Source organism: Sardina pilchardus, chromosome 14, assembly GCF_963854185.1.
Source record: "Sardina pilchardus chromosome 14, fSarPil1.1, whole genome shotgun sequence".
In the NCBI taxonomy this organism is placed as follows: Eukaryota; Metazoa; Chordata; class Actinopteri; order Clupeiformes; family Clupeidae; genus Sardina; species Sardina pilchardus.
Genome location: NC_085007.1, coordinates 11,759,028 through 11,779,290, shown reverse-complemented (window position 1 = coordinate 11,779,290; position 20,263 = coordinate 11,759,028). Strand labels below are relative to the sequence as shown.

The 20,263-nt window shown below is 42.5% G+C and overlaps 1 protein-coding gene across 1 annotated transcript; it reads left to right on the top strand.

The window, feature by feature from the left end:
- The first annotated feature begins 1,120 nt into the window (after window positions 1-1,120).
- Window positions 1,121-14,179, top strand: LOC134100327 (myosin heavy chain, fast skeletal muscle-like). Its single transcript, XM_062553456.1, has 38 exons — window positions 1,121-1,332; window positions 1,420-1,563; window positions 1,651-1,807; window positions 1,913-1,940; window positions 2,057-2,180; window positions 2,268-2,360; window positions 2,668-2,731; window positions 2,830-2,928; window positions 3,010-3,113; window positions 3,199-3,337; window positions 3,733-3,851; window positions 3,953-4,102; window positions 4,288-4,458; window positions 4,552-4,852; window positions 6,724-6,791; window positions 6,870-6,957; window positions 7,050-7,167; window positions 7,257-7,380; window positions 7,474-7,610; window positions 8,705-8,960; window positions 9,065-9,307; window positions 9,398-9,574; window positions 9,660-9,805; window positions 9,905-9,995; window positions 10,074-10,463; window positions 10,559-10,804; window positions 10,907-11,103; window positions 11,215-11,398; window positions 11,485-11,650; window positions 11,742-11,866; window positions 11,960-12,268; window positions 12,431-12,634; window positions 12,741-12,866; window positions 12,968-13,138; window positions 13,258-13,362; window positions 13,439-13,534; window positions 13,876-14,007; window positions 14,100-14,179. Exons 1-38 carry the CDS (start codon window positions 1,129-1,131, stop codon window positions 14,118-14,120), a joined length of 5,817 nt encoding a protein of 1,938 aa, XP_062409440.1. The 5' UTR covers window positions 1,121-1,128; the 3' UTR covers window positions 14,121-14,179.
- The last annotated feature ends 6,084 nt before the right edge of the window (window positions 14,180-20,263 follow it).

Below are 20,263 nucleotides of genomic sequence, written 5' to 3'. Positions count from 1 at the left end.
TAGAATTAGACCAGCATTTCTCTTTCGATTTACATAATTGATTCTTTTCATAACCCAATTTGATTAGGCCAACATAAAATATTCATAAGATTTCAACGTGATTGTGTTATACAGGTGGCATGTAGGCATTCAGATGTAGTTAGTAGTACGACATCAATGTTAAAGAGAGGATAAATTGATATTTCAGACCTAAATGACGTCATAAAATGAATCACACTGAATATGTTGTGACACCGTATTCAGAAACATTCACTGAGGTTGGAACCATGAGTCATGTAAACACTGATATTTTCTGCATGCTAACACATTCATGGTGGGAACATAGTGTGACTCCTCTCAAAGCATAACAGAAACAACTTGGCTCCAAATTCTACTGGTCTCTAAGCATAACCCTCTTTAAGAAACCCATGTGGAAACTTTTGCCAACACTGTTAGCAGCATGATTACAGTATCTCAGTGTTCTTGCAAAGGCTCATTGGAACACAATGAAATATCAAGACGGAAAAATCAGGGCTGTCCAGTGTCCAATTTATCAAACCATATTAAAACAATCTTGGGGGGGGGGGGGGGGGGTTATGCCTTTAATGATAGGATAGTGGAGAGAGACAGGAAGTGAGTGGGAGAGAGCGTTGGGGTGGGATCCGGAAAGGACCACGGGGCGGGAATCGAACGTCGCGCCACTGCTGGGGCCACAACAATGTAGTTTTGAATGAAACACAACCTTATCGTGTTCAAACAAAGGTCATAGTCATTCCAGTTGCGTAATTCCTTTTTCTAATTGAATAAAGTGAGCTTCTACACAGTACTAGGGGGAAAGTTGGTAACAGCTAAGCTAGGTGTGTCTGGGGGCATGCTCCCCCAGTAAATAAATTTACAGTAAAAGAATAAAATTGGTTCCATTATTATTTAGATATCAGAAGACCTTTGGTATTTTACTTTTTCAAAAAATTGTACAGTTTGAGTATTCTCTATACAGGACATTGATAAGCTTTTCATGTTTTGTCCCCTAATGATTGCCAACTGCTTTATTTGCAGTACTATGTCTGTGCGTGTCTGATTTTATATAAAGTATGTTATGTTGAAATTGTCTGCTCTTCATGTTTATGATTAATGCAGTAACCAGCAACCATGGGGGACGGTGAAATGGCCGCGTTTGGCAAGGCTGCCATCTACCTTCGTAAGCCTGAGAAGGAGAGACTTGAGGCCCAAAGCAAGCCCTTTGATGCAAAGAGTGCTTGCTATGTGGTTGACAAAGAGGAGTTGTACGTCAAGGGTACAATCAAAAAGAAGGAAGGCGGTAAAGCCGTTGTTGAAGTGCTTGAAACCAAAGAGGTACTTTAGCAAAGCTGTTAAGAAGACATTTTCACAGAACGTTTCCTGAATGCATCTCGTTAAATCTGTTCTCTACTTTGGTTTTAGGAAAGGACAGTAAAGGAAGATGAAGCCTTCCCCATGAATCCTCCCAAGTTTGACAAAATTGAGGACATGGCCATGATGACCCACCTCAATGAAGCCTCTGTCCTGTATAACCTCAAAGAGCGTTATGCAGCATGGATGATCTACGTAAGCATTACACTTTTGACCAAATTCAGGATATGGGAAAAAAAAAAAAAAGCTGGAAAACCAATCTTCTTTATATCTTCATTCTAGACCTACTCTGGACTTTTCTGTGTCACTGTGAACCCCTACAAGTGGCTCCCAGTGTACGACCCAGAGGTGGTAAATGCTTACAGAGGCAAGAAGCGTGTAGAGGCCCCACCCCACATCTTCTCTGTCTCTGACAACGCATATCAGTTCATGCTCCAAGGTATGCTTTCAGTTTTAAAGCCAACACTGAATAATAGCCTATATCATATATTGATTCATTAATGTAAAAATAATTATTCATGTAAATCTCTAATTTGCCTCTCAGACAGGGAGAATCAGTCCGTCCTGATCACGTAAGTGTCAATGCATTCACTGCTAAAACTTTTAACAGCTTAAAATTCTATATACCTTTTTGGAAAACTTTGTAATTGTGATATAGAACAATTGCAATATCTTCTACTTAATACAGCGGAGAATCTGGTGCTGGCAAGACTGTGAACACCAAACGTGTCATCCAGTACTTTGCAACAATTGCAGTGTCTGGTGGGAAGAAGGCAGCAGAGGCTGCACCTTCCAGCAGTGGAAAATTAAAGGCAGGGATGCGTTGCATATCTATCAGCTAATTATCATACAGCAACAGAAATGAACTTCAGTAACAATATACCTATATGGACTTGCAGGGCTCTCTTGAGGACCAGATTATTGCTGCTAACCCCCTGCTGGAGTCTTATGGTAATGCCAAGACTGTGAGGAATGACAACTCTTCACGTTTCGTAAGTTTAGTTTATTATCTAAACTCTTCCCTCTGTTTTGTCATTTTGAGATAAAATCAACTTCTTGGGTTTAAGCTTTTAACTTTTTTCTTTTATCATGTGCCTTGTTTCATATCTATTAGTATCTCTTTGGAAAACATCATCTTATTTTTACTTAAACACCATCTATTGCATTTTATTTTTATCTATTGCATTTTATTTGAACTCTTTGGTTTATTACTGATACGGTTTCCTCATGTGTAGCCTGCTTTGATTTAAAGCATCAACTAAATGAATAAATGTAATGTTAACATTTGATCTCAAACAGGGTAAATTCATCAGAATTCACTTTGGCACATCTGGAAAACTGGCTAGTGCTGATATTGAGACTTGTAAGTAGATTTAATCTTTCTTTCAAGAAATATGCCTTTGTTGCCTTAAATGTAACAAATGTAACACAATGCATCCACAACATTCTCTGCACAAAAAGACTTGCTAGAGAAGTCCAGAGTGACATTCCAGCTTCCAGATGAGAGGGGCTACCACATCTTCTACCAGATGATGACTAACCACAAGCCTGAGCTGATAGGTAAGTTGAATACTTTCAACAAATGTTCAAACTTCGATACATGTTACTCTGAATTTATAAAATAATGTTTGACCCCTACAGAAATGTCCCTCATCACAACCAACCCCTATGACTTCCCAATGTGCAGTCAGGGTCAGATCACTGTAGCCAGCATTGATGACAAAGAGGAGCTGGATGCCACAGATGCAAGTTCTCCAATAAATCATTTTTTTACCCCTCTAAAGTTTCTTGAAAAAAGCTTTACAATAATCAAGTAATTTATCATTCCAGGATGCCATTGACATCCTGGGTTTCACCGGAGAGGAGAAAGTGACCATTTACAAGCTGACTGGTGCTGTGCTCCATCATGGCAACATGAAATTCAAGCAGAAGCAGCGTGAGGAGCAGGCTGAGCCTGATGGCACTGAGGGTAGGTTATAGCACTCTCAGTAATAAGGACACAGACTGATAGTGGCAATTCCGGTAATTTAATCTATGATAACTGATTGTCAAGCAGTAACACTGCTGCTATACTGCCACTCTGCAGGTCTGGCCAAGTGGCCATTGAAGCCCATTTCCAATGTCCCTAAAACTTCAGTTGAGAAGGGTTTGGTGTCAAAGAGGCTCATTTTCATGTATTTTCATATCCTAAATTTCCCTTGAGATATAATAGTATTTATCCACACTATTTATCCACAAGACATTTACATTTACAAAACAATGTAAGGTACATGTATGTTATTTTGGGATACATGCAGACTTTCACTTACGTTGTCTAAACTGCTATATATTTCGGAACATGCTAAACTGTTGCACTGATTTTAGATGCTGACAAAGTCGCTTACCTCCTTGGCCTGAACTCTGCTGACATGCTGAAGGCTCTGTGTTACCCAAGAGTGAAAGTCGGAAATGAGTTTGTCACCAAGGGTCAGACTGTGCCACAGGTATAATTTTAGTCACTAAAAAGTGTACTAAATATCGTATAAGCATTTTACTTTTTGGTCTCTGAGCATAGAATGAGCACTGCTTAAATATTCTGTTTCAGGTCCATAACTCAGTTTCGGCCTTGTCCAAGTCCATCTATGAGAGGATGTTCTTGTGGATGGTCATCCGTATCAACCAGATGTTGGACACCAAACAGCCAAGGCAGTTCTTTATTGGTGTGCTTGACATTGCTGGCTTCGAGATTTTCGATGTAAGGATTATATTACTGTATTTTTAAAAACATGTCAGAATTATTGTATTAAAATATAGAAGTATTTTGAAAATGTGTCTCCTTATGTTACAAACTTTTAAAAAATTTTTTTTACCATAGTACTATATAAGGACAAAATTCAACTGAGCCACTCATAAATAATGTCTAATATGTTTCCAACACAGTTCAACAGCATGGAGCAACTGTGCATCAACTTCACCAATGAAAAACTGCAACAGTTCTTCAATCACCACATGTTCGTCCTGGAGCAAGAGGAGTACAAGAAAGAGGGTATTGAATGGGAGTTCATTGACTTCGGCATGGACTTGGCTGCCTGCATTGAGCTCATTGAGAAGGTCAGTTTTAATCAATCAATCTAACAAGTCAAGTGCTAGATTGGTAATGTTTCATTATATCCACTATAAAACTAAACTATTTTTTTCCAACAGCCTATGGGAATTTTTGCCATCCTGGAAGAGGAATGCATGTTCCCCAAGGCCTCTGACACCACTTTCAAGAACAAGCTGTATGACCAGCATCTTGGCAAGACTAAGGCCTTCGAGAAGCCCAAGCCCAAAAAAGGCTGTGCTGAGGCCCACTTCTCCCTGGTGCACTATGCCGGCACTGTGGACTACAATGTTGCTGGGTGGCTGGACAAGAACAAGGATCCACTGAACGATTCTGTTGTGCAGCTGTACCAGAAGTCGGGAGTAAAACTCCTGCCTGTCTTGTACCCACCTGTTGTTGAGGGTAAGAAAAAACCTATACATGCCTACACGCCAGGGATGGAAATTAGCCACCCGCCACCCGCCAAATGCGTGTAGTTTTGCGCGCTGGCGGGTGAAATAAGTCAACACACCCGCCACTGTGGCGGGTACGCAACTACTTCTATTTCAAGTAGTTTATTTCATCAGAATATTAGCAGTCGCCACAGAGATAAGAACACACGACTTGTATCAATAGCCTAATCCTCAACATCGATGGACAGGACTAGAGCCATAAGGACGATCACAACAAACATTCTGGAACAGAGCGCCTTAGAATGTTAATTGGCTCTCATCATTGCGTCAGAGCCTAGCCTACTCTTCCAGTTAACTTGGCAGCTAGATAGCCTACAACCATCTTGACTGAATACATTTACAACGAGGCTACCGGTTAATACGTTTAGGAAATACATTGGATATAACAGATACTGTATACCAAACTCCGAGTCATGGTACCTAAGTTAAGCAACCAGCCAATTAAACATGACCAAGGAAAAAGTGAACGGGACAACTCACAATGCCATAGGCTACCACGGTAACCTACCTAAATCATAGAAGTTAACATTGCAAGACACTTATCTTTTCTATGAAGCCAGAAATATTTTCCTTACCTTCTCAGTTTTTTTGAACATTCACGTTATTTAATGAAAACATGTATCATTAGCCGTGTTCAAGTTCAACTCCAAATGACCTTTTGCAGCAACGAGAGCTGCCGGTGGCAGCAGGGGAGGGGATACAAACGCTGCTATGAAGTTGTACACTCTCTACTTCCCGTAGTGTAGACTTGGCCAGACTTGACCACGTGACGAATCACGAGGCACGGACCCGCACGGACCCTTGTGGATATGAGGCGGCATCTAAACACCTGCACATACGTCAGGGATGTAAAAGCCAATTAGGGCAAAGACCTGATGTCATGAAGGCAGGGTCTAGGCTCTGCTGCTCTCCGCAGTACCTCCAGACCGGATGCTCTTTTGCGGAGCAGCCGCCTGGCCACGCCTTGCTCCCGCGATAAGTTGAGGCAATGTGATACCGACTGCCGAGTCGAAAACACGCCCATCTAGACCATCGTGGACAGATTTTTAACCACGTGCATCTTGTGCTGCGCAGTTTTTGTGCTGCGCAGCCAACTTGAACGCGCCTATTGAACTATGCATGATTTTCCCAAAACCGAATGAAACCTAATTATGTTCACGTACTTCTTAAAGTGACAGGCACTCAATTAGACCTACAGTACACACCACCCCTGTAATATCATTAAAGACAGACAAGTGTAATCAATATGAAGTAGTCAAATTACTGAATATTTTGAGTAATTATGCATATGCTATAAATTGTTAACAAAATATGTGAATTCAAATATGAAATAGAAACTGCTCATTTTCTGAGCAGGGTTGAGCAGAGACTAGGATTGCCACTGCTCTGAATGATCTGTATCCAGTCTAAGGCAATAAGGTTTTGCCTATATTTTTGTAATGTAATAGACACAGTCACACTTTTTAAAAACTATTTCAGCTTGTGTAGGCCTATCAGTGCTTTCTTATTGAACACAATACTGCGATAATACCGAAAACCGTGATCATTTTGGTCACTATAACCGTGGGGTTAAATGTTCATACCGTTACATCTCTACTTGGCAGTATAATTTATGGAACGGTTGAATATATATTGGCTGGTAAAAATTTTGAGTGGCTGGTAGATTTTAAAATCTACCTGCCACAGTGGCAGGTGGACAAAAAAGTTAATTTCTTTCCCTGCTACACGCTAATGCAAAAACATCCTGTTCATGAAATTATATATATACATACTGCATATAAACCTCAACTATTAACTATGGAATAAATTGTGTGTCACCAGAGCAAGGTGGTGGTGGTAAGAAGAAGAAGAAGGGTGGCTCCATGCAGACTGTGTCATCGCAGTTCAGGGTATGTACATTAAACCAATAACAAACAAATCAATCATCCTATAACGGTGGGGTATTGATTACATTCTTATCTCAACAGGAGAACTTGGGCAAGCTGATGACCAACTTGAGGAGCACCCATCCTCACTTTGTGCGTTGTCTGATTCCAAATGAAATTAAGAAACCAGGTAAAGAGTGTTTGGCAGTCAATGAAGATATATGCATTATTCATCTATTACATTGAGAATATGAGATCTCATGACCTCTATTTAACATGCAGGTTATATGCAGAACTTCCTGGTTATCCATCAGCTCAGGTGCAATGGTGTGCTGGAGGGTATCAGAATCTGCAGAAAGGGTTTCCCAAGCAGAATCCTCTACGGTGACTTCAAGCAGAGGTGAACCGAGAAAGCCAATGAAGTATTACACATATTCACTACTGCATTTAGAGCGGAAATAATAATGGGCATTTATTTATTCTGTTTAGATACAAAGTGCTGAATGCCAGTGTAATCCCTGATGGTCAGTTCATTGATAACAAGAAGGCTGCTGAGAAGCTCTTGGGATCCATTGATGTTGATCACACACAATACAAGTTTGGACACACAAAGGTAGATTTCAAGCACTCTAGAGCATGGCTTTTCGGTGTCAAATTCATCTTGATTTTTTTTTTCTCATTGTTCATTGTATTTTCTTTTCTTTAGGTGTTCTTCAAAGCTGGTCTGTTGGGTACCCTTGAGGAGTTGCGAGATGAGAAACTGGCAACCTTGGTCACAATGACTCAGGCTCTCTGCCGTGCATACCTGATGAGGAGGGAGTTTGTGAAGATGATGGAAAGGAGGTAAATGTGTATATAAAAAGAACTCAGAAGCTTGAAAGAATGCTATAGTATGAGTAGTATTAATTGTACAGTCCATGTCTGTAACCCTTTAAATTGATAATGCATAAAACATTAAGCATTGTCTTGATGTCATTGTGGACATGTAACGATATCAAAAAGGTCTTCCAGACAATAACTGTTTCAGCTGCTGTGGCGCATCATATATGGAACAAAGCACTGCATCCAAACAAGAGTTTGAATTCATAGACATGTTTAATTTATCAATCAAACCACTAAACTATTTGACTACTTTCTGTCTGAAGTAGGCCAATGATGTCTTAGTTCATAGCCTACAGAAACATTTTGGAGGCAGACTGAAATTAAGTAGTCCAACCAAGGTAGAACTGTGAAGCACATAATACGTACAGGAAAACTATACCTGTTATCATAATATCATCACATCATTCTGTAAATATCGGACATGGCACCTAATGACCACTTTTTGCATATTAATACCAAAAGTATAACTTAGCATCCATACTATGTAAATTAATGACCTATTAAGGCCTAACCCTGCAGTCACACACGCTACAAGAGACAGCGACAAAACGACAGGCTGCCGTTCATTTTCAATGGGAGTAGACTTTTGCCAGAGACAAGTGACAAGCTTGCCGCTATCGCGAGCAAGGCCGGGCTAAAATAGACAAGCAGGCTATTTTATGCAAATGTTGAGCGAAGCGACAAAGCGACTGCCAAAGTAAATTGAATTTTTTTATCCAAGATGGCGGAGCTAACTAATCGAAGGCAGTATTTCTGTACTAACAAGTAAGTTCAGGGTTTGTTGCCTTATATTTTGCTACTTCTAGTGAGGAATATGAACTTTAAAATCCAAAAAGCCAGGTTTTGTAACAAAAAAATATATCTGAAGTTATGTACGAGCTATCGGTCAGCCACCTAGCACGTAGCAATCGTTAGCCGTCAATCACTCGCGAATCACCTCCCCACTCAAAGGCAAGTTGGTGGAGTTGTCGCTTTCTCTTGTAGCGTGTGTGACCCATTCTTTCTACACGTATCATATAATCATACGGATACATTTCACCACTCTTCTTGTGTAGAGAGGCTATCTTCACCATCCAGTACAATATACGCTCATTCATGAATGTCAAGACTTGGCCTTGGATGAAGGTGTACTACAAGATCAAACCTCTGCTGAAGAGTGCTGAAACTGAAAAAGAGCTGGCCAATCTGAAAGAGAACTATGAGAAACTCAAAGTGGACCATGCCAAGACAGAGGCCAGGAAGAAGGAGCTGGAGGAGAAGATGGTGGCTTTGGTGCAAGAGAGGAATGACCTGGCACTGCAAGTGGCATCCGTAAGTGTATACTGCACAATTTCAACATTCATAGCACTACCCTGTCTCAGCATTATGTTCTCAAAAACATCTAATGTCATGCTTCTATCGTATGTTTACAATAGGGATCTGAGGGTCTCAATGATGCTGAGGAGAGGTGTGAGGGTCTTATCAAAAGTAAGATCCAGCTTGAGGCCAAGCTCAAAGAAACAACCGAGAGACTGGAGGATGAAGAGGAAATCAATGCTGAGCTGACTGCCAAGAAGAGGAAACTGGAGGATGAGTGCTCTGAGCTCAAGAAGGACATTGACGATCTGGAGCTGACCTTGGCCAAAGTGGAGAAGGAGAAACATGCCACTGAGAATAAGGTTGGGAATTATAAAGGGCTGACCGATGTAATCTATAAAAACATAAAGCATACAAGTTACACTGTCTAATGTTAATCTTTCTCTGTGCAGGTCAAGAACCTAACTGAAGAGATGGCCTCTCAGGATGAGTCCATTGCTAAGCTGACAAAGGAAAAGAAGGCCCTGCAAGAGGCCCACCAGCAGACTCTTGATGATCTTCAAGCAGAAGAAGACAAAGTCAACACTCTGACCAAATCCAAGACTAAGCTTGAACAGCAAGTGGATGATGTAAGTACAAAAATCAACATTTCACAACTTCTCAATCCAAATTTGACCCTTAACCACAAACTCACCTCACACTTCAAACTGGCAGCTTGAGGGTTCTCTGGAGCAAGAAAAGAAACTCCGTATGGACCTTGAGAGAGCCAAACGAAAGCTTGAGGGTGACCTGAAGCTGGCCCAGGAGAACATCATGGATCTGGAGAATGACAAGCAGCAATCTGAAGAGAAGATAAAGAAGTAAATGCATTATCTATTACAACATATCGCTGTTTAATTTCCATGTATGCAGCCAACTTGAGAATCATTCTTACTTTTCTTCAATCTGTTTTCAATCAGGAAGGACTTTGAAACAAGTCAACTTCTTAGTAAGATTGAAGATGAACAGTCACTTGGTGCTCAGCTGCAGAAGAAGATCAAGGAGCTTCAGGTTTAATTGTTATCTATCAACTCTATTCTGAGCCTTTTTACAGTTTTTTTTTCTTACTTACATATTGTTTTCCAATAGGCCCGCATTGAGGAACTGGAGGAAGAGATTGAGGCTGAGCGTGCAGCTCGTGCCAAGGTTGAGAAGCAGAGAGCTGATCTCTCCAGGGAACTTGAAGAGATTAGTGAAAGGCTTGAGGAAGCTGGTGGTGCCACTGCTGCTCAGATTGAGATGAACAAAAAGCGTGAGGCTGAGTTCCAGAAGCTGCGACGTGACCTTGAGGAGTCCACCCTGCAGCATGAAGCCACTGCGGCAGCTCTCCGCAAGAAGCAGGCTGACAGCGTCGCTGAGCTGGGAGAGCAGATTGACAACCTCCAACGTGTCAAGCAGAAGCTTGAGAAGGAGAAGAGTGAGTTTAAGATGGAGATTGATGATCTCTCCAGCAATATGGAGGCTGTTGCTAAAGCTAAGGTTGGTGAAATGATTACCCTCAGTTATCTTGTAAACAAATCAATTAACAATAATTTGAAATATTTTTTGCTACTAATTGACATTTTCATTAACAGGGCAATCTAGAGAAGATGTGCCGCACCCTTGAGGACCAACTTAGTGAAACCAAGGCCAAGAGTGATGAGGGTGCCCGTCAAGTCAATGACCTCAGTGCTCAGAAAGCACGACTTCAGACAGAAAATGGTGAGCTTGGCCGCCTGGTTGAGGAGAAAGATGCTCTTGTGTCTCAGCTGACTAGAAGCAAGCAGGCCTTCACTCAGCAAGTTGAGGAACTAAAGAGACTGAATGAGGAGGAAGTCAAGGTACTAATACCTGTGCATGAAATAAAGAAATTGTATTACATTTTTACATCAAGTCACATTTTGGGGAATGCTTTATAAACACCCTTACTTGTTAACAAACAGGCCAAGAATGCCCTGGCTCATGCTGTTCAGTCATCACGTCACGACTGTGACCTCCTAAGGGAGCAGTTTGAGGAGGAGCAGGAAGCAAAGGCTGAGCTTCAACGTGGCATGTCCAAGGCCAACAGCGAGGTTGCTCAGTGGAGGACCAAGTATGAAACTGATGCCATCCAGCGCACTGAGGAGCTTGAGGAGTCCAAGTATGTGCTAAAGTGTAATTTGCTAATACAAAAGCGTCATTTGGATATGGATTTTGTCCACTAACACCTTCCATTTTCTGGCATACATAAATCTGGTGTTTTTTCCTTCAGAAAAAAGCTTGCCCAACGTCTCCAGGAGGCTGAGGAGCAAATTGAGGCTGTCAACTCCAAATGTGCTTCTCTGGATAAGACTAAGCAGAGACTCCAGGGTGAGGTTGAGGACCTAATGATTGATGTGGAGAGAGCCAATGCTCTAGCTGCCAATCTTGATAAGAAGCAAAGAAACTTTGACAAGGTAATACCTTCAAAACTTAATTCCAATTTGAAATGTAGGTCAAATTTGAATAAGTTTAAGCCTCATACAAAATATATTTCTTAAAGGTCCTAGCAGAATGGAAGCAGAAGTATGAAGAGGGTCAAGCAGAGTTGGAGGGTGCCCAGAAAGAGGCTCGTAGTCTCAGCACTGAGCTGTTCAAGATGAAGAACTCCTATGAGGAGTCTCTAGACCACCTTGAGACCCTGAAGAGGGAGAGCAAGAATTTGCAACGTACGTGAAAATAACCCAATACATACCCCACTCAAAAAATATTTTAAATCTTCCAGAATATGTTGTCTTTAATATAACTGCATATTTGCAGAGGAGATCTCTGACCTGACTGAGCAGCTTGGTGAGACTGGAAAAAGCATCCATGAGTTGGAGAAGGCCAAGAAGACTGTTGAGACTGAGAAGTCTGAGATCCAAACAGCCCTGGAAGAGGCTGAGGTAAAAACAATTCCTGCAGGCTCTTCTATACAGTGAGAAACAGAAATTAAGATGTGTTTTTTATATTAGAAAATTCTTCACTTTCTTTTTTAGGGAACTCTTGAGCATGAGGAGTCCAAGATTCTTCGTGTCCAACTTGAACTCAACCAGATCAAGGGTGAGGTTGACAGGAAGCTTGCAGAGAAGGATGAGGAGATGGAGCAGATCAAGAGGAACGCCCAGAGAGTAGCCGACTCCATGCAGAGTACTCTGGACTCTGAGGTCAGGAGCAGAAATGATGCCCTGAGAATCAAGAAGAAGATGGAGGGAGACCTCAATGAGATGGAGATTCAGCTGAGCCATGCTAACCGCCAAGCTTCTGAGTCCCAGAAACAACTGAGAAATATTCAGGGTCAACTCAAGGTCAGATATACAGTAAAATATGTTTGATTTAATCTTTCCATCAATACTATTCGGTTAATAGTAACAAGTATGTTCTTAAATCAAATCAATACTATATGATGTCTTCCAATCTGTCTCTTGATAGCATGACACATCTTTTGTCATTGCATGTATTTCTTTTAGGATGCCCAACTGCACCTTGATGATGCTGTCAGAGGACAGGAAGACATGAAGGAGCAGGTTGCCATGGTGGAGCGCAGGAACACCCTGATGGTGTCTGAGATTGAGGAGCTCAGAGTTGCCCTGGAGCAGACAGAGAGAGGCCGCAAAGTGGCTGAACAAGAGCTGGTTGATGCTAGTGAGCGTGTTGGCCTCCTGCACTCCCAGGTAGAGAGAAAGATGTTCCAAAAAAATTAATGTACTCAAAATGTACGCATGTCAGTTTATATTAATTATGTTGATTATAACTGACATGATGGTTTGTGTTTTTTAGAACACAAGTCTGATTAACACCAAGAAGAAGCTTGAGTCTGACTTGGTTCAAGTCCAAGGTGAGGTTGATGATATTGTCCAGGAGGCTAGAAATGCTGAGGACAAGGCCAAGAAAGCCATCACTGATGTAAGCTATGTTTTATTTTGAACTTAAGTACTGTAAGTAAATGATTAGCTAAATACTGTATGTAGCTAGTGTGATCTAAAACACTATGTCACATTATTCAGGCTGCCATGATGGCAGAGGAGCTGAAGAAGGAGCAGGACACCAGTTCTCATCTGGAGAGGATGAAGAAGAACCTGGAGGTGACTGTGAAGGATCTGCAGCACCGCCTGGATGAGGCAGAGAATTTGGCCATGAAAGGTGGCAAGAAACAACTTCAGAAACTGGAGTCCAGGGTAAGTGACTTAACTTGGGTGAGAAAAACACAGAAGACATTGTCTTCTGAAGACATTGTCTTAAATTAAAACATTACTCAGAAGACATTGTCTTAAATTAAATCTTTACTCATGTAAAGGTTCGTGAGCTGGAAAATGAGATTGAGGCTGAACAGAGACGTGGTGCTGATGCCATCAAGGGAGTCCGGAAATACGAGAGGAGAGTGAAGGAGCTCACCTACCAGGTACACAGTTTTGTTATCCACTTCTGGACAGCATCTAACTCAAGGACAATAACTTACAAATTGTTTTTCTTTTAAGACTGAGGAGGACAAGAAAAATGGCAGCAGACTGCAGGACCTGGTTGACAAGCTGCAGCTGAAGGTCAAAGCCTATAAGAGGCAGTCTGAGGAGGCTGTAAGTAATTTTGTTTTGTTGTCGATGTGGTAAAATGCCTTGCCATATTTATAAAAAAAGATAGTTATTTTAAGTTTAATTTGAAAACAATGGACAAAAAAAATAATAAAGATACACTTTGCAGTGTTCATCCAAACACCATCATCCGTTGTAATGAGTGCAATAAAAGGGATGAACACCAAAATATTTTGCAACTCATATTCCTCTTTGTCCAGTGTTTTCAAATTAGGCTTTCAAAAATAATTGCTACCACCTGTAGCCTCAATGAATCTTCAAATACACAATACATATTGGTATGCTTCAAAAAAGAAGCCTCATCAAACATATTTGCTCATTATTAGGAGGAGCAATCCAACTCTCACCTGTCTAAGTTGAGGAAGGTTCAGCATGAGCTGGAGGAGGCTGAGGAGCGTGCTGACATTGCTGAATCCCAGGTCAACAAGATGAGAGCAAAGAGCCGTGATGCTGGAAAGGTAAATCTAATTTACCATATTCCAATGTATTATTATAAGCCATCATGTGTCCATACTCAATTTCATTTCATTCCTCAATTTCTCTTTTTCAGGGCAAGGAGGCTGCCGAGTAAATCCTGTGAAATCTTCTCACTAGTCACTAATTTGGATTAATATCCTGATTACTGTGGCCATTTTGTAATTACATAATAAAAGTTTTGGCAAAATATATGCGTATATTGTATTTAATCAGAATTAGCTGTGATCTGAATCACACTCAGAATAACATGGTTATTATTGCAACATGTTTCAACCGCCCTTGTTATAGAAGATTGGCCTACCGCCAATCTACTGAGATGTTAGGCCCTGGAATGACCTGGTTGACACGTCTTTAGTGTCTTTGTTACCGTTAAGAAGAGCCCCAAGCATTGTCCTTGCTTCGGAATGTAATCCATTTATTTAACGTAAAAACAGCATGGCAAACACACCTCCACGGTGGAACGGTCAAAAACCTTTTGCCCTTCCGGGGTCAACACCTAACCACAACAGTAGGGTTCCTACCTATATACCCGATACCCACACAGATACACAGCGACACCTTGTGGCACCTTGAGACATGACATGTCCACCACAGCAACATATTTGGCTGCTACATACCGGCCCCTATTTGTTAATGGCAGGCAGACATAACAATTCAAATGAAACACAACAAAGCACCAAGAATGTTGCAATAAACCCAACAACAATCAAGTTTCATACAGACAAGTTAAGCTTCATGCACCACACACAGTTTCCTTACAGGCCTTTCAATTACACTGGACTTGGTTTGTAGCCTCACAGAACGTACATGACCTTGTTTGTCTGGAAAGACCTCAAGCACCATGCCCAATGGCCAAGAATCCATAATTACCACAATGTCTCCTGTGCTCAAACTTCTTTCCCTTCCGATTCCGCTTTTGTCTCTCTTGCAGTAAGGGCAGATATTCTCTTACCCATCTTTTCCAGAAAAGGTCCGAGATATACTGAACCTGTCTCCATGGTCTTTTCACATACTGATCATGAGGCCCGAACACTCCAGGTGGCAAAGCTGGTTTACCCTTCATAAGTAGAAGGTGATTAGGAGTGAGTGGCTCCAAATCATTTGGATTATCAGAGAGCTGGGTGATTGGACGATCATTCAAAATGGCTTCCACTTCACAGAGTACCGTATGCAGCCCATCATCATCCAAACTCTGCTGGCGTAGCACAGAGCTGAGAACCCTTCTCACCAGGCGAATCATTCGCTCCCACACGCCTCCATGGTGTGAGCCTGCTGGTGGATTGAAGGTCCAGCGAATTCCGACCTGAGAAAGGGTTCCTTGAATTTGAACATGATTCAAAGCAGCAACAGCCTCCCTCAGCTCTCTTTCTGCTCCTATGAAGTTGGTGCCGTTTGTCACGCCCGGCTATGCCGTGCTGGGTGTGTCTCTCCCTGGCCTGCATTGTCTCTGTATCGCCTCTAGGTGGAGCTGTACAGGTGGGCCGTGCCGGACTAATTGGTGCGCTGATGGGAGGGTGCTTAAAACCATGGCCTTCTCGTCTGCTCGCTCGCTCGCTCGCTCTCTCTCATTCCGCTCTGGCCTGACGATGTGAGGCTGGCTGCGGTCGTCGCTGCTATTCCTTTTGCCTTTCACTTTCCACTTACATATACTGATATGCACGACACTTTTGGTTAGCTTTCCACTGACTGACTTCGTTATGCTCATCCGTTAAACATATTTTACTTTAAACCTTAGTATCAGTGTGGTCTCCCCTATGTCAGCTCTGCTGTGAGCCAAGTGGTCCTGACATGTTATCGGACCTTAGTTGTGATACTTGCCCTCTCCTGCTGATAAAACGTCACAAAGCATTGATGCAAGCGTCTGTTTCCAATGACCCTGCTACCTCTAAATGGACAGCCCTGCTTGCCATACAGCTAAATATAGCTCCATATCATTTGCAGGTCGATCTTCCCTTCTTTACTTCGACCGGGCCAAAGTAATCCACTCCTGTGTTGGTGAATGGTGGTAAATCAGGGAGGACCCTCACCCTTGGAAGATCTGCCATTTTTTGTTCTATTGCTCTACCATTATAGGGCTTACAGAAGCTGCATTCAGTGATAACCTTGCGTACAGCAGAATTGGCTTCATTAATCCAATACCTCTTCCTAACTGTGGACAATGTTTGAGCGCGTCCACTATGGCCCAGATTCTGGTGCACATGCTTAATAATGAGCATAGAGATGTGCTGATCCTTGGAGAAGATGAGTGGATGTTTGGCCTCCTCGGGCATTGCCCCTTTACTCAACCTCCCTCCAACTCCCGGGAGTCCATCATCCAGAACTGGATCCAACCGGTATAGGGAACTCTGACGTCTTACGGTCACCTGAGATGATAAAACAGCAATCTCCTCACTGAATTGTCATCGTTGGCAATAGCGAATGATGACCACGTCCGCTCTCAACAGCTCGTCCAGAGTTAAGATGCCACGCCAGGATGTTGTCTTATCTTGTCGGTTTGTCTTCAGTTTGCTGGCCAAGGGAGTTTCCAACTGCTTCCTCAAGCGACTCCGTTCCAACAACATAGATTTTATTCTGAGGAACCCGGCGACTGCTGTTTTAAGTCGCCTCCAGTCAGAAAAATAGACAATGAGATGATCAGTACGATTAGACACATCACACACATTAATGGCATTTACGGTCTCCTCCCTTCTAACCTCTAAATCACTGGAGTCCATGGAAATGTCCAATACGGCTTTAGGCCAGTCCTCCTCGTTCCTCCAGAGAAATGCAGGCCCTTCAAGCCACCGGTCATTCTTCAGCAAGTCTGTCACCTTAAGTCCTCTCGATGCATCATCTGCTGGATTGTCTTGGGTACGGACATGTCGCCACTGTGATGGCTCAGATGCATCTCTGATAGTTGTGATTCTGTTTGCCACAAATGTATGAAAATGTTTATCCTCATTGTTAATGTACTTCAGCACTGAGGTGCTATCAGTCCAGAAGACGGAGCGACTCAGTTTAAGTTTCAGCTCTGCTCTCAACATTGCATCTACTCTGACTGCAAGGACAGCCGCTGTCAACTCCAGCCGGGGAATCGTTACAGCTTTCAACGGAGTCACTCTGGCCTTGCCCAGAAGAAAGGAAACCTGAATGTTCCCTGATGTATTTGACATGTGAATATACGTTACGGTTCCATAACCGCCTTCGCTTGCATCCGCAAAGTGATGCAATTGGACATTCTAAATCATTCCAAAATTCACCGGCTTAATGCATCTAGTCACACTGAATGTTGCTAGCAAATCCAGGTCTTCCAACCATCCTTTCCATTGATGCAAGATGTCAGGTGGCAAATCTTCATCCCATCCACATCTCCGTCTACAGAGTTCTTGCTGCAACATTGTGGCAAGTAAAGTGACTGAGCTTGTGATTGAAAGCATACCACGTCTAGTGAGAGGCTGCCTTTTCATCTCCATCTTGAACTTGAAGGTGTCCATCTCCACACACCACTGTAGGCCTAAAGCTCTTTCATCATCTGCAGTTTTTCTCAGTGCAAATGCAGCACAACTGGGAGAGGAGACTGCGCCGAACAGATGTACTGTCATCCTATATTCCACCAGGTCTTTAGTGACATCTCCATTTGGCCACCAAAGAAAGCGAAGAAAATCTCGGTCTTCCTCGGCAACCTTCACCTGGTGGAACATGGCCTGAATGTCACCCATAAATCGACTGGCTATTGGATGATTCCTCTACTTGCTCCCGATTTGCTGCCTGGCCTTTGATATGAAGCACTAGCCTGGCACGCCCTCCCAGTGACGCAACGCCTTCAGGCTTTTGCTGCTGGTCTGGTCAACTGCTCATTGAGAAGGATTTCTGAGTTCCCGAAATCCGCGGAACTGCCCCCTTTGGTCGAGAACCAATCAACTTTGAGCAGCTCCAACGGCTCTGGGTAGAGGCGTGTTCAAGGCAGAGGAAAGAGTGTTGTTATTGGTTTAAACTCGGCAAACCGCTTACTGACATCTACCAGTAGCAAATCGAGGCACTGAAAGGAGGCGGGTCAACCAGCGCTTGCAAGAAACCGTTTTAGCACAGGCTGTTGGTCAGACTAAAGTCTCGCAGAGCCTTTGAAAGTCGATGGTAATCAGGCTAATGAAGCACAGTAGGGTGGGTTCGACCACAATCTTCACGCGTCAGTCGCTGCTCGCAATCTCTGCTTATATGACCAGAACGTAAACAGCCAAAGCAAACTCCTCTTTCCCTCAGATAGCTAATCTTTTCTTTATGTTTCTTTCTCAGGAACTGCTTGCATTTCTCCAAGGTGTGACTATGAGTAGAACAGCAAAGGCACTCTGCTTTCTCAGATGTCTCCGAGTCTGAAATTGGTTCAGACATTCCATCAGGCAGGTCCATAGATGTTACTGTGGTGGCAACAACAACATTTCCCCTTACTCTATCTCTAGTAGTAAAGGGTCCATAGATGGCAGCAATCTTTTTGATAATTCAATATTTTGCATTGGTTTCCAGGATACAGGTTTATATTCCTTTGCTGCAGGGTTCAAGGTATTGGCAGGTTGCTGTTTCCGTTTTTCCTTTTCCAAGTCAGAGTTCATGCCGTCAGAGGGTGCTTGAAAGGAACTTCCCAGGTCAGCTAGATTTGCAGCAGATGCAGCCAACTCAATTTCTATAGATCCAGCTTCTCCCTTCTTCTCCTAAGTTGTTCCTGTTCCTCTAGAGCATGTCTCTCCTTTAAGGCTCCCGCACAAGCTATAAGTGCAGCTCTCTCTGCCTCGGCCTTCACCCTGGCTGAAGATGTGGTACTACTCACGCCACTCCTTTGACTTGAGCATTTACTACCAGTGCCAACATTTGAAATACTATCATTTGGATTAATGTTGTCCTCATCACTTTGATGTCTAATAATTGAAGTGAAGTATTTTCAAAAGCTCTTTCCATAGCAGTAGGCCTAGTGCTAGACCTGCTGAAGGCATTACCAGTTAGATCAACATCATCGCCTTGATGTGCAATGACTGCAATTTCATTTTGCACAGTTGTTTTTATAACAGTTTCACATTGATTTACATCAGGTCTAGGAGCATTTGGAATTGGATTAACATTCCCACCATCCCCATCATAGCAAGAAATCCACAACCTTGCATCAGCAATACACTCAACATTAAACATTATTTTTGCTTTAAACCATGTTACATGTCTGTCCCTTTCATCACCTGGTAACAATTCCAAAAGAGATTCATGCATACACTGTATTTCCTACACAATTCAATCAGTTCTTTAAGAGTTTTCTCCACCTGTATTTTATCATTTTTTTGCCATTAAACATTGCATTGATTTTCTAATGAGGCTTGCTTTATTTAACTTGGCTTTTCTATCAGTTTGCAACTTGTCCAATTTCCCAGCAAGTGCTTTTATGGTGAGTTTAATTTCACGTTTTGAAGTCTGTGTTTCAACATCGCAGGTCACGTCAGGTTGACTAGCAATTTGTAGGCTACATTAGTCTCCGCAACTTTAGCTAAGTCAGTTTCTGTGTTCAACGTCTCCATGATAATCAGTCAATCAACGATAGTCCGCCGCAACAAGTCCCAAACACAACGATTTGTTCTAAACGCCGCTACCAATGCATTGAATTTATTTACCCCTTATGTGTGCACACAAAGTCGATGGCCATTACACAGTGTAGCACTACGTTACCTCTGCTCGTTGGGCGCCGTGTAGCCTAGTCCAGATGCACAAAGACGTCCTCCGATGTAACGTTGGGCCTCGTGAATTTAGCTTCATTAACTTAAATCTTCCAATGATTCCCAGCACTCGTAATCCCGACCGTACAAAAACAGTCCTCGTACTTCCAAACGTGCAAAGATAATCCAACGAAATCCAACGAGAGTTTCCGAACACGGTTCCAACTGGTGACAGGTTTTTGACTATGTTAGAAGATTGGCCTACCGGCAATCTACTGAGATGTTAGGCCCTGAAATTACCTGGATGACGCGTCTTTAGTGCCTTTGTTACCGTTAAGAAGAGCCCCAAGCGTTGTCCTTGCTTCGGAATGTAATCCATTTATTTAACGTAAAACAGCATGGCAAACGCACCTCCACGGTGGAACGGTCAAAAACCTTTTGCCCTTCCGGGGTCAACACCTAACCACAACAGTAAGGTTCCTACCTATAGGCCTATACCCGATACCCACACAGATACACAGCGACACCTTGTGGCACCTGAAACATGACATGTCCACCGCAGCAATAT